Raw genomic sequence first — 14,591 nt, 5'->3', positions numbered from 1 at the left:
ACAAACACTAACTCACTGTCTCTGAGGACACACACTAACTCACTGTCTCTGAGGACACACACTAACTCACTGTCTCTGAGGACACACACTGTCTCTGAGGACACACACTGTCTCAATGACTCTGAGGACACACACTGTCTCACTGTCTCTGAGGACACACACATGGACCTGTCTTCAGGAAGCTGACTGAGGTTATCAGGGTCTGAAACGTGCGTACCTCACTTCTCACACCAAATTCATAAAAACGAACTTGACGGGAAAATGTGTGTATTTCTAAGCAAACTCTGACTCATGCGTGAGACGGGAAAGTGGCGACGCAGACATGAGGTGGTGACCTGAAGCAGATTATTGATCCACTTCATCATTTACATTAAAACCAACAGCTTAGTTTTGCTCGCGGAGTTACAGAACCGAGTCATTAATAGTTTTTAATTATATCTTCTAACACTGTGTGTGTCTCATCAGATCACTGCAGTGAACATGACCGTGCCACAGAGCGCACAGGAGATCACTTATAAGAAGTGAAGACATTTTCCAAATAATGTCCCAGTGGAGGTGAGGATCCACTGATGTGAGGGAGTCGGTCCGATGCTCAAAATAAATAAATACTGTTCTGACAGTGGTGCAGGGTTCAGTGTGATGTGTGCATGTGAATGAAGGACGAGGAGGAAGAGAGGGTTCAGTGATTTCTGATCTCACACATTGTGTTATCCACACATTGTGTTATCCACAGCAGCGGCAGAGTGTCAGTGTGTTTTCTTTATTAGTGACATCACTGCTGTTCCATAAAGTCGCTCTTCACCTCACTAACGAACACCTCGATGTCAGTGTCAGAAAGTTTCACTTCCTCTTCACATCTCTTGATGCCGTGCCTCCATCAGGACTCACGGTGGAAACCCATTGGTCAGGAGCATCATTTAATTGCGTTCAGGTGTGAGTGCGCACAGTTTTATGAATCGGAATTAGCTTTTGCGTACGCACACTTTTAGAAATCCTACGCAATCCTTTATAAATCAGACCCCTGCTGTTTTGGGGACAGGATGAGTCTGGAGACATTGAGATGTTCTGGGTGAGTTAGAGATCAACTGAACCAACCAGACGTTGATTTAAACTTCCCTTATCCGTCCCTTTAAGGAGAGTGTGCACCACACAACAGTGTAGAGTCACTGTGGTCAGTGGGCGGAGCTTCTATACGGGTTGATCTCCAACTTAACCTGGAGCAGGTTAGCTGTCCATCAGAAGTTACCATGGTGATTAACCTGGTTAAGAAGTGGACGAGCTTCGTAGAACTGAAAAAACTAAACCTGAAGTGAACCTGATAACCACAAATCCTGCTTGGTAGCACAGACCCTGGATCTGTGATACTGACTGTGTTTAGTAACATACTGGTGAAAGCAGCGTGGACTGACTCCAACCATCTACTGACCTCAGAGTCTCCAGTCGACAGGTTGGACTCTTCTGTAGATCAAGAAGCTCCTTCACTCCTGAGATCTTCAGGTTGTTGTTCCTCAGATCCAGTTCTCTCAGATGAGAGGGGTTTGACCTCAGAGCTGAAGCCAGAGAAGAACAGCTGATCTCTGACAGACTGCAGTTCCACAACCTGGATAAAGAAATATGAATATTAGAATGTGTCCTCCTGTTGTTGTGGATCGTCATCATGTCAACACAGACTCTCAACATGCTGCTGACCTCAGTCCAGTCTGTGACCTGAAGATAAATATCAGATCAGACATGTTGGACCATTGTTTCATTCATCAGCTTCTTCTCTGTGTGTTGGTCACTGAGCAGGTTTGTGTAATTAAACACTGTTTAAAGTAGGGATGGCTCCTGATGTCACTTCCTGTTTGTTTCTATACTTATCAACTGTCCAACGTGTTTCAATAAGAATGTGTCTTATTTTGAAAACCTGAGGAGGACGAGTGCTCGGCCTCAGTCCACATGTTATTTACTGACACTTTCTTAGTGATCAGGAGCAGGTGAGTGCAGGTGAATGGAGTTGATGAGGTGGACGTGACTGACAGGCTGGGTGAGTGACAGATGACTGAGGGACAGTGAGCAGAGCAGAACTGAGACAATTTAAATAAATAATGACCCAATGAGAAAGAAAGTCTGAAAAGTGAAGAAGGATTTAAGGACCTCAGAGTCTCCAGTCGACAGTTTGGACTCTCCAGTCCAGAACACAGCAGCTTTACTCCTGAATCCTGCAGGTCGTTCTCACTCAGATCCAGTTCTCTCAGATGTGAGGGGTCTGACTTCAGAGCTGAGGCCACGACTTCACAGTGAGTCTTTGAGAGTCCACAACCATAGAGTCTGTAATTAAAGAAAATATCAAATCTGTGAGAATTAAATCAGAAAACACAACATTCATACAAAACGTGATCATGTGACCCTCACCCTGGTAAATCCCCTCTTTGTTAAAAACTCCTCAAGAGAATCCTTTCAGATTTGGTTCAAGCGTTCATTCAGACTAACAGAGGAACTCATTAGATTCAGGTGGTCAGAGGTCAAAGGTCAAGGTCCCAGAACATGTTCATTGCCTCTTGAACATGATATCTCAAGTCTGTCTTCAGGGGATTTCTTCACATTTTGACTCAAAGAGAAACTGATTAGATTTCAGTGGTCAAAGGTCAAAGGTCACAGTGACCTTTGACTCTATATCTGATCTAGTTGTTCTCATATATATGTGACAGAGTTAAGAATGTACTGTATTTATTTTTATTTATAATTTGTATTTGTGAATTTTATTTTGTTATTATTTTATTTTGTTAACACTACCTGCGGAAGTGATGTTGCTGTGCACCACCTTTTGTGCTCCCCGAAGTTCTTACTTCCTGTCGGCTCTTCTTTCCCTCAGTATATTTTTGTCTCCCTGAGGGTAAGTCACCTGTGAATAAGCTCCGTGCTGTTTTATGGTTTTCTTTGATAAATGACCGGTGTAAATTTCATGTTGTATATATAAGTACATTGCGCTGTTGTTTTGAGTGTTTATATTTTTTGCCAAATGCTGTAAATTAACGTAATTTAACGTCCACAGAGATGTAATGCGGCCGCCAATTCGTTCTCGCGCCAATTATTTTGGCAGCCTTTGAAGTAAATTTATTCTATTTTGTCGATTTTTGAACTGAGAAAAAGATTTTCACAGCGAATTTTGTTGGTTTCTGCAGGTATGTGGGTTTCCTTTTTGATTTAATAACTGATTGCCCAACAATATGTTACTGGTGTGTGTAGTTTATGTAATTGATAAGGGTGTGTATACTGTGTTTTATGTACTGTAAGAAAAGTAAGCAGTGAATTTTCGTCTCACTGAGGATTTTTGAACGGAGAAAAAGGTTTTCACAGCGAATTTTGTTGGTTTCTGCAGGTGAATAAAGAACCTCAAACAAAGTCCTGAATCATGTGTCCACAACAGCTGATGTCTGACAGTCTGCAGTACCTCAACCTGGATAAAGAAATATGAATATTAGAATGTGTCCTCCTGTTGTTGTGGATCGTCATCATGTCAACACAGACTCTCAACATGCTGCTGACCTCAGTCCAGTCTGTGACCTGAAGATAAATATCAGATCAGACATGTTGGACCATTGTTTCATTCATCAGCTTCTTCTCTGTGTGTTGGTCACTGAGCAGGTTTGTGTAATTATACACTGTTTAAAGTAGGGACGGCTCCTGATGTCACTTCCTGTTTGTTTCTATACTTATCAACTGTCCAACGTGTTTCAATAAGAATGTGTCTTATTTTGAAAACCTGAGGAGGACGAGTGCTCGGCCTCAGTCCACATGTTATTTACTGACACTTTCTTAGTGATCAGGAGCAGGTGAGTGCAGGTGAATGGAGTTGATGAGGTGGACGTGACTGACAGGCTGGGTGAGTGACAGATGACTGAGGGACAGTGAGCAGAGCAGAACTGAGACAATTTAAATAAATAATGACCCAATAAGAAAGAAAGTCTGAAAAGTGAAGAAGGATTTAAGGACCTCAGAGTCTCCAGTCGACAGTTTGGACTCTCCAGTCCAGAACACAGCAGCTTCACTCCTGAATCCTGCAGGTTGTTGGAGCTCAGATCCAGTTCTCTCAGATGTGAGGGGTCTGACTTCAGAGCTGAGGCCACGACTTCACAGTGAGTCTCTGAGAGTCGACAACCACAGAGTCTGTAATTAAAGAAAATATCAAATCTGTGAGAATTAAATCAGAAAACACAACATTCATACAAAACGTGATCATGTGACCCTCACCCTGGTAAATCCCCTCTTTGTTAAAAACTCCTCAAGAGAATCCTTTCAGATTTGGTTCAAGCGTTCATTCAGACTAACAGAGGAACTCATTAGATTCAGGAGGTCAGAGGTCAAAGGTCACAGTGACCTATCTAGTTGTTCTCATATGTACATGAGAACAATGAGAATGTACGTGTACATAGTAATAATAACTTTATCACACACACACACACTGAGTGTATTTGAAGAACGACTCATCTCCACTGATTGTTATTGATCATGTCTGGACTCACCGAGCCTTCCTGTTTGATCATGTATATATAAAGTGTATATTTTGTGTATAAATAAATAAAAATATATACAGTATATACATTAACCTCTTTTTTTTTGTAGGTATAGTCGGAGGAGGTGTGTTTTTAGTTTTCGGGCAGGAGATGTGTAAACTTTCTGATGTACGGACAGTGATTTCGAAGAGTGTTTGTGTGATCATGTATATCTATATATATAAATATATATACAGTATAAACAATAACCTCCCTTGCACACCACATGGTCGTATGTGTGTATTTGAAGAACGACTCATCTCCACTGATTGAACATGTTATTGATCATGTCTGGACTCACTCAGCCTTCCTGCAGTTCCTCACAGCTGGGATCAGTCTCAGTCGACCCTGGTCTGATGTGTTGAACTCTGACAGGTTCAACTCATCCAGAACCTCCTCTGACATCTGCAGCATGTAGGCCAGAGCTGAGCAGTGGATCTCAGAGAGTTCCTCCTTTGATCTGTTCTTTGACGTCAAGAACTGTTTCATCTGCTGATGAACTGAGTGGTCGTTCATCTCAGTCAGACAGTGGAAGATGTTGATGCTTCTGTCAGGAGAAATGTCATCACTCTTCATCTTCTTCAGGTTGTTGATGACTCTCTGGATGATCTCTGGATTGTTCCCTGTCCGACCCAGCAGCCATCCTGAGACTCTCTGGATGATCTTTGGATTGTTCTCTGTCCGACCCAGCAGGCCTCCTAAGACTCTCTGGTTGGACTCCAGACTGAGGCCGTGAAGGAAGCGAACAAACAGGTCCAGATGACCATTTGTACTGGTGAGGGATTTCTCCATGGTTCTCTTCAGGAGGTCATCCAGGGAGGTGGTACCCCATGTGTTCCCATATGGTCCTAAGAAGTGTTTGAGTTCTTTTCTGTTCCTCTCGGTGTAACAGTGGAACATGTAGACTGCAGCCAGAAACTCCTGAACGCTCAGATGAACAAAGCAGTAGACTGATTTCTGGAAGATCTCACACTCTCTTCTGAAGATCTCAGTACAAACTCCTGAGTACACCGAGGCCTCTGTGACATTAAGACCACACTGCTCCAGGTCTTCTTGGTAGAACATGATGTTTCCTTCCTCCAGATGTTTAAGTGCCAGCCTCCCCAGCTTCAGGAGAACGTCCCTGTCAGCCTCCGTCAGCTGCTGTGGACTCGTCTCATGTCCCTCACCGTACTTGTTGTTCTTTCTCTTGGTCTGAACCAGCAGGAAGTGTGAGTACAGGTCAGTCAGGGTCTTGGGCAGCTCTCCTCTCTGGTCTGTGGTCAACATGTGCTCCAGAACTGTAGCACTGATCCAGCAGAAGACTGGGATTTGACACATGATGTGGAGGCTCCTGGACGTCTTGATGTGTGAGATGATTCTGCTGCACAGCTCTTCATCACTGAACCTCCTCCTGAAGTACTCCTCCTTCTGGGCCTCAGTGAAGCCTCGTACTTCTGTGACCCTGTCAACACATGCAGGAGGGATCTGATTGGCCGCCGCAGGTCTGGAGGTTATCCAGACGAGAGCCGAGGGAAGCAGATTCCCCCGGATGAGGTTTGTCAGCAGCACGTTGACTGATGACCTCTGTGTGACCTCAGACACAAGCTCCCTGTGGTTGAAGTCCAGAGAAGGTCTGCTTTCATCCAGGCCGTCAAAGATGAACAAAGGTTTACAGACAGCGAGCGTCTCTGCAGTGAGCTTCTGTAACGCTGGATGGAAAACATGGAGCAGCGTGAGAAGACTGTGCTGCTGGTCCTTCACCAGGTTCAGCTCCCTGAACGAAAGCACAGCCAGCAGACCCACATCCTGGTTCTCTAAACCCTCTGCCCAGTCCAGAGTGAACTTCTGCACCGAGAAGGTTTTTCCAACTCCAGCGACGCCGTTGGTCAGGACGACTCTGATGCTGCTCTGCTGGTCAGTGGAGGCTTTAAAGATGTCCTGGACCTTGATGGGAGTGTCCTGGAGGATCTTCATCTTGGAAGCCGTCTCAAGCTGCCTCACCTCATGTTGAGTATTAACCTCTTCACTCTGTCCCTCTGTGATGTAGAGCTCAGTGTAGATCCTGTTGAGGAGGGTTCTACTTTTTGTTTCATCAGCTCCTTCAGTCACATGTTCACATCTCCTCCTCACACTGAGCTTATGTTCATCTGAAACCTCCTGCAGACCACGATCTGCTGAAAGACAAGAAACAATGTGAGAGACAGAGAATCTGAGAATCTGCTGATTGTTTTCATCAGATACAGAAAAACTACAGAAAATAAAATCTTTTTAACTTTGTGCTTTTCTAACGATGTTAAATGTTGATGCTGTATGAAGGAACAAAATAAAACCACATGTGCTGTTGTCAGAAGTGAAGACATCAGCAGACACATGTACAGTGCTGCTCTGACCGGCTGTCTGACCTCCAGCTCCTGTTCTGGATCTTTGTCCACACTGGGGACAGGAGGAGTCTCCTGAAGAACCAGACTGGTCCCAGTATGAGGTGATGCACTGTCTGCAGAACCAGTGTCCACAGCTGGTGGAGACTGGATCCTTCAGGACGTCCTGACACGAAGCACAGCAGGACGACTGCTCCTCCTCAGAAACATGACTCCTCTTCCTCTCCCTGTGAAGACATGTCCTGATAACTCACATGTCACAGTCACAGGTTGTCATCACTTCTGTCAAGGAGGTTTTGTTTTCACCCAGTATGTTTGTGTGTTGGTTGGTTCGTTAGTGGGATTATAAAAAGAAACAGATTACCAGTAAACTTGGTGGAAGGTTGTGGTCTGTGAACCAGATCGGGGGCGGGGGGGGGGGGGGTCCTCTTTCACAGACATGTTCAGAGGACTGATGTTTACCAGTGTGTGGAATTTGGTGCAGATCCAAATCAAAATGAGTCTCTAGTGGATTTCAAAGTGGTTTCATAAGGAGCGTGTTGGTTCTTGGTGGAGGTCTGAGCTCTTTGAGTGATTCTGAGAGATTAGTCACCAACTTCAATGAAGCTGTGTCCTAATGCAGGGGCCACACTAGAGGAAACTAGATCCTCTTCAGAGCAGGTCCCAGTAGAAACAGTCTCTTACTCTGTGTGTGAGGGTCCAGGTTCATTACTGAAGAGTGGAGGCTGACTCATGGACCAGTCACTCTTCAGAGACAGACAGCTGGACCCTGGAGACTCTGCTCTCAGTCTGTGGTCCTGACCTCTGCAAACACAAACATGTTTTTATTCAGAACACATCATTCACTGGTTCATTCTGTGAGGATTCAGTTTGGAGCTTCACATGTTTGTAGCAGGTCTCTTACTTTGTGGTTGAGGGTCCAACTTGCTCTGAAGTGTCCTCGTCCATGTTGCACCGGCTGCGGCTCAGTTGTGGTTCAGGCCACGCTGCTCTTCTAGATATTCAAGGTCTGGTCTATTTCCTCTGGTTCTGCGCTCAGTTTACAGCAGAACTCAGTGAAATGATCTTTCACACCAGTTTCAATGTTTATCTGTTGAAAACGTCACAAACACAAATATTTGCAACACTTCCTGTAGCCTACCCATTTCAAAATAAAAGCACTCCAGCGTTTCTGTCGACTGAATCAATTCATTATTTTATAAATGTTTTATTGTGAAATATATGCAGGGCTTCATAGTTTGAAGTATTGGTATTTATATGAGTACACAGGAGTACTTATATACAAGGAAATATAGTGATCACATCAGAAACCTCAGGAAGGCTGGAGTTACATTAAAAGTAAAAAACTTCAGATGAAGGACAATGTTGAGAGTGAATAAGTGTATGTATGAATGCAACTGTATTTGTTCAGGAGCAGTCGCTGTTGCGCCTCATATGATATGGAGTCACCTGTGACTGATGACATCACTACTTTATAAGGGGGATGTTACCACCCTCTTTCTCTCTGTTACCTGACTGTAGCCTACTTGTCAACAGACGATAGTCTCCCTCTCTCTCTCTCTCTCTCTCTCCCTCTCTCTCTCTCTCTCTCTCTCTCTCTCTCTCTCTCTCTCTGTCATGGCGGAGTGTGCGTGGGGCTGAGAGCTGTGTGTGAGGGTGAAAGGTATAGTGGGTTTAAAGACTTACTTTGCTGAGTTTCATCATTTAGGTGCATGTTTATTTGTTCGTTTTTAGTTGTATAGTTGTTTTTTCTGTTTATAATAGTTTGCTGAGTGAGTGTGTGAGTGTGTGTGCTAACAGGCAGCACGCCTGTGGCAGCGGCAGCGGCAGCAGACTTTGAGAGTCTGACTCGCCGGCATGCCATCAAGCTGATCCCCGCAGTAGCATGCAGTGTGGCAGAGGCCGCTGGCTGTGGGAGAGGTGGTCGGCTGTGACTCGGTCAAGTCGGCCTCCAGGATGAACGGAGCTATCATCATGTTTTTAGATAGCACGGTGAAGGTGAGCGAGGTGGTGGAGACAGGAGTGGTGATCCACGACACGTTTAACCCTGTTCTCCCACTCGTCAACCCAGCCACGCGGGTGATAATATCTAATGCACCCCGTTTTATTAATAACAACACTCTGGCCAAAGAACTGTCCCGGTACGGGCAGATTGTGTCCCAAATAAAAATGGTGTCTCTTGGGAGTAAATCCCCAAAACTCAGGCACGTAGTGAGTCACCGGAGGCAGGTGTTCATGGTCCTCAGGGACTATACTAAGGAGCTGAACATGTCTTTTTCCTTTAAAATTGAGGGGTTTAATTATGTGGTTTTGGTTTCATCCGAGGCGATGAAGTGTTTTGAGTGCGGGGAGGAGGGGCACCTGGCCCGCACCTGCCCGGGGAAGGGTGGAGCGCAGAGGCACTGCGGCAGCCTCCGAAGCTCCGGAGAGTCCGCTCCCGGAGGTGGGAGTCCAGGGGGGAAGCCCCCCTGTAAACGAAGTCTCTGAGCAGGGAAACAAAAAAACTGACAGCCAGCCAGAGTCTATTGTAATAGATGAAACTGAGGGGAAAGGGAGCAGCGCTGAAATGCTGTGTGAGGAGATGGAGGAAGGCATCAGTGATGATGAAATGTTTAAATTAACACAGAAGAGGAAGAGTTCAGGCTCTGGGCACAGCAATGCCAAAGCCTGCAAGGCAAGCCGTGGGGTGAGGTCCAGCCAGGGGAGCGCTCCCTCCTCTCAGGAGGACGAGGACGGCCTCTACCCCCCCCCCCCCCCCCCCCCCCTCTGACATAAGAACCTTCCTTGAAACCACTAAAGGCCAGAGGCTGCCCTCGGTGGAGGATCACTTCCCTGACCTCAAACTGTTTTTAAAGTCCTCCAAACCGCTCACCAGAAAAACAGGCAGCGATGAGTTTTTAACAGACCAACAGATTTATAGACTCAGGAAACTCATGTTGAGAGTAAAAGGCCAAATGATCCCTGATGATGAGGAGTTCTAAAAAGTCCTTTTACTCTTCTCTTTTACTGACCTGTTTTCTGACTGCTCTTCTTTTTCTTTTATCCATGTGTGATTTTAAAATCAGCACTTTAAATGTGAACGGAGCCAGAGCTGATTTTAAAAGAGCGGCTGTTTTTAAAATCATGGATATTAACAAAATAGATATTATGTTTTTACAAGAAACCCACAGCACAGAAGACAATGAGCTGTCTGATGTGTGGAGGGTTTTTAACAGTAATCACAGACAATACACCTGGAGCCATGCCAGAGACAATGTTTTATCCCTGGCTAGATCGACTCTATTGTTTTAAACACCATTTAAATATTTTTAAAAGGTGTTTTATTCAGCCGGTGGGTTTTACTGATCATTGTTTAGTCTCTTGCTCTGTTTTTATTAGGAATGTTAGTTTAAAGAGCGCCTACTGGCATTTTAACACAGCTCTTTTAAACGACCAGGCTTTTAGAAATGCTTTTAAGTTGTTTTTCCCACAGAGAGAGCAGGTCTGCCTTCAGCAGCATTCAGCAGTTGTGGGACTTTGGGAAAAACGCAAACAAAACAACTTTGCCAGCAGTTCACTCGCAATGTCAGCAGAGATTTAACCCGGACAATGAGGGATCTGGAGAGACAGGTAGAAGAATTACAGTCTTTAGTAGCTTCTACAGGAAATCGAGGGCATTTAGATTCCCTCAAGACCAAACAGTCGGCTATAGCCAACCTGCTGGGGGTCTCAGCACAGGGGGCTCTGGTCAGGTCCCGGTTTATGAACATCTCGCAGATGGATGCCCCCTCCCAGTTCTTCTTTGGGTTGGAGCAGAAAAATGGACAAAGGAAGACCATTCACTGTTTACGAACGGGTAGCGGCTCTGAAGTCTCAGACTCGTCTGAGATCAGGAAGTGTGCTATCGGTTTCTATACAGACCTCTTTAAGAGTGAGTGGTCAAGTAATCCAGATGTGCACAGCAGTTTTCTGGATGGTCTCCCTCAGGTTAGCAGGAACAGCAACACGGAGCTAGCTGCAGACATTACGAAAGAAGAGCTGCACAGAGCCACCATGAGCCTGCAGAGCGGCAAAGCTCCAGGGATAGACGGCCTTCCTGCTGATTTCTTTAAGTCCTTCTGGGACATCTTAGGACAGGATCTGCTCGAGGTAGTCAACAACAGTTTACAGAATGGAAGGCTACCTCTGAGCTGCAGGAGGGCCGTCATCACCCTGCTGCCAAAGAAGGGAGACCTTCAAGAGTTAAAGAACTGGAGGCCGGTCTCTCTGTTGTGCACGGTTTACAAAATCCTGTCCAAAGCTCTGGCCCTCAGACTGAGGGAGGTGATGGTGTCCGTCATCCACCCTGACCAAACTTACTGTGTGCCCGGCTCATAAGTGACAATGTCACTTTGATTCCAGATGTTTTGGACCTCTCCAGTTCATTGGCAATAGAGACTGGTCTTATTTCCATAGACCAGGAAAAGGCTTTTGACCGGGTTGAACACCAGTACTTATGGCAGACTCTGGCTGCTTTTGGGTTCAACCCAGGTTTTATAGCCATGATCCGGGTTTTCTATACAGACATTGCGAGTGTTCTTAAAATAAATGGTGGGCTGAGTGCTCCTTTTAACATTAAGAGAGGGGTGAGGCAGGGCTGCTCTCTCTCTGGGATGTTGTACTCTCTGGCCATCGAGCCTCTGCTCCATAAGCTAAGGAAGGTTTTAAAAGGTATGTGATCTTATTATACTTGTGAACACATAAAAAGACATTGATCTTTTATCTGATACTGTAAATGATTTTGGTTTTATCTCTTCTGCAAAGGTGAACTGGGGGAAGAGCGAGGCTCTGATGGTTGGAGAGAAGCTGGGGGATCGGCTCAGGCTGCCTGGAGGTCTGGCCTGGAAGAAAGGAGGACTCCAATACCTCGGTGTTTTCCTGGGAGATGAGACCCACATCAAGAAAAATTGGAATTATGTCCTACAAAATGTCAAAGGCAGACTTACAAAATGGAAGTGGCTGTTGCCCAAAATGTCATACAGAGGCCGGACATTAATAATAAACAACCTGGTCTCATCTACCCTGTGGCACCGGCTGGCCTGTGTCGATCCTCCACCTTCTCTCCTGGCAGAGGTACAACGGGTTTTAATAGATTTCTTTTGGGGCAGGATGCACTGGATCCCACAGAGTGTCCTTTTCCTTCCTACAGAGGAGGGGGGGCAGGGCCTGGTCCATCTGGCCAGCAGGGGCGCTGCCTTCCGCCTTCAGTTCTTACAGAGATTGCTGACCGGGCCAAGGGACACTCTGTGGAGACCTCTGTCCCGGTGCATCCTGCAACATTCTAACAGCCTGGGTCTGGATTTTAGCCTGTTTTTAATGAATGATAACAAGATAGTCTCACCATCTCTGCCTGGTTTTTATAAGAGTGTTTTTAAAGTGTGGTACCTGTTAAAAAAAGAGCGAAGGCTACAGGGGGACTCCCTGCACTGGCTGCTGCAAGAGCCTGTACGGGACCATTCTAGATCCCCCCCGCTGGGCACAAGGCACCCTCTCCAGACTGCTGCAGGCTGCAGGGGTCTCTACGCTGGGTCAGGTGGTGGAGCTAGCCGATCCTGGATTAGAAGACCCCACAGGGCTGGCTAGCAAACTTGGCATCAGGTCAGAACGGACAATGGAGAGGGTGCTTGGCCACTGGAGGACAAGACTCACTGATCAGGACATCTTGCTTTTAAACTCTTTTAAGGATGGGTCCATTTCCCCCAATGCTGAGGACCCTTTCCCCGCCACTTTCCTGGCACTGGATTTTAAGGACTGTTCTGGACCTCTGGTGCAGCCTGCTCGCCCGGTCTCCCTGGAGGGAGCTTCAGGGAAGAATCTATACCGACTAATGGTAAAAACACTGAACATTCAAAAACTGAACGGGCGGAGAGACACTCCTTGGAGGAGCTATTTTGCCGCAGAAGAAGAAACCGGACCTCAGTGGAGGTCGCTGTACAAACCTCCACTGAGTAAGAGACATGGAGACCTCCAGTGGAGGTTGCTCCACGGCATCATAGTGGTGAACGCTTTTTCATCAATAATTAAGAACTCGGTGGAAGATAAATGCCCATTTTGTAATGTAACAGAAACTCTCTTTCACTGTTTTAATGAGTGTCACCGTCTCTCTGATTTGTTTCTGTTTTTACCAGTTTTAAAGAGGTTTTTAACAAGCAGGGTTTTATTTATGGTTTTAAATACACTCGCAAACAAAAACACAAAAGCCAGCTTTTAAACTTTGTTTTAGGGCAGGCTAAGATGGCCGTGTATATAACCAGAAAGATGAAGGTGGAGCAAGACGTCCACATTGAGTCGGTCCCTGTCTGTGTCAACATGATCAAATCAAGAATATTGGTTGATTTTATTTTTTATAAAGCAGCAGGTGACCTGGACTCTTTTAATGATCTGTGGTGTTTTCAAGATGTTTTATGTTCTGTGACAGATCGAGAACTTGTTTATGCTGATTATCTTGTGTGATTTTATTTATTTATTCATAGCTAAACGTGTATTTTAAAATAACTTATTAGGTGTTTCAATGTGTTGTGTCAACCAATAGTATCTAATAAAGTTGTTTTCAAAAATCTCTCTCTCTCTCTCTCTCTCTCTCTCTCTCTTGAGCATTTCCTGATCTACACTCAGACCAATCAACTACATTAAAGTTAATCAATACAAGCTTGTAAAAGTTCATGTGACCTTCAACCCCCGGCCACTAAGAGAAGAAACTCAACATCTAGTATCATGTTCACGTCATAAAGGCTGGAAATGAATTACAGAACTTTATAGACAGTAACACTGAGAGCACATCAGTCACAGCTTGAAGCAGCCTCTGTGTCTCCACTCAGTTCTATGGCTTTGTGCCCAAATGAAGGTCAAACACAAGCTCTTCAACTTTATATTCACTTCAAAACTCACACAAAACCAGTATGAAGTTATACGTGTGTGTGTGTGTGTCTGTGTGTGTGTGTGTGTGTGTGTGTGTGTGTGTACCTTGATCTGCAGGTCGATGTTCCTCACACCTCAGCCAGTGAGTCCAGAGCTTTACTGGGATCCACAGTGAAGACTCTCCACTGGTTGGTGACCACTGCTGTAACGTATGATTGTGAAAACACGTTGTGTTATTAAACACTTGATGAACAGATGAAGATAAAAAGTGAAGTTGTGAGTTAACTCTGTTAATTAGTCCTTTGAAGGCTCTTTGATCCAGACCTGCTGTTCACATCTGTCTCTGGGATCCGATCACATGACGTCTGTCACCAGGTGTGAAATGACAAACTTAGAGTCATGTGATCAGCAGACGGATGTTAACAGCAGGTGTGAGAGTGAGACAGTGAAACTTTCAGAAAGTTGTGTTCACACTCACCTGCTCACTTTCCTTCCTTCTGCTCGTCCAGGTGAAAATGGAGTCTGACCGCTCCCTGTTCTCATGCTCCTCCACCCTGTTGAACCAGTTCACTCTTGATTCCACCCAGTTCAAAGTCCAGTTCATACCCATGAAGATGAACTGGTTCACAGTTCATGTTTTATCGTGATGTTATGATGTGGATAACAAACTTAGGATCATGTATTTAGTTAATAATGGACGGTGTGGGATCATGAATCCAGATCTTCACTTTCACACTGAGTCCTGACTGGGAGCGTCTCCAACAGGAGTCAGTCTCATCTGTCAATCATCACCTCTACACTTGTTTTCATCAATAACTGA

The 14,591-nt window shown here is 45.3% G+C and overlaps 1 protein-coding gene across 4 annotated transcripts; it reads right to left on the bottom strand.

Moving 5' to 3' along the window:
- Positions 1-1,462: 1,462 nt before the first annotated feature.
- Positions 1,463-8,060, bottom strand: LOC128444279 (NLR family CARD domain-containing protein 3-like). Of its 4 annotated transcripts, none has more exons than XM_053426671.1 (6): positions 7,800-8,060; positions 7,580-7,699; positions 6,908-7,122; positions 4,837-6,691; positions 2,137-4,149; positions 1,463-1,600 (listed from the first exon to the last, which is right to left on the bottom strand). In XM_053426671.1, exons 1-5 carry the CDS (start codon positions 7,841-7,843, stop codon positions 3,717-3,719), a joined length of 2,667 nt encoding a protein of 888 aa, XP_053282646.1. In that variant the 5' UTR covers positions 7,844-8,060; the 3' UTR covers positions 1,463-1,600; positions 2,137-3,716. The 4 variants fall into 4 exon arrangements, with proteins under 4 accessions (XP_053282646.1, XP_053282647.1, XP_053282648.1 ...); XM_053426672.1 differs by having other exon boundaries at positions 4,837-6,688; XM_053426673.1 differs by having other exon boundaries at positions 6,920-7,122.
- Between the last annotated feature and the right edge of the window lie 6,531 nt (positions 8,061-14,591).

Source organism: Pleuronectes platessa, chromosome 7 (genome assembly GCF_947347685.1).
Source record: "Pleuronectes platessa chromosome 7, fPlePla1.1, whole genome shotgun sequence".
Classification (NCBI taxonomy): Eukaryota; Metazoa; Chordata; class Actinopteri; order Pleuronectiformes; family Pleuronectidae; genus Pleuronectes; species Pleuronectes platessa.
This window is presented reverse-complemented; position numbering and strand designations above follow the sequence as displayed.

Excerpts from the sequence above, each read along its gene's own strand:
- LOC128444279 (XM_053426671.1), bottom strand. The coding sequence starts at position 7,843 with ATGGACGAGGACACTTCAGAGCAAGTTGGACCCTCAACCACAAA. Across the intron at positions 7,123-7,579 it reads CCTGGACCCTCACACACAGA|GGAGAGGAAGAGGAGTCATG; the intron begins GTAAGAGACTGT and ends ATGTCTTCACAG. Across the intron at positions 4,150-4,836 it reads AGGAACTGCAGGAAGGCTGA|ACTCTGTGGTTGTCGACTCT; the intron begins GTGAGTCCAGAC and ends CTTTAATTACAG.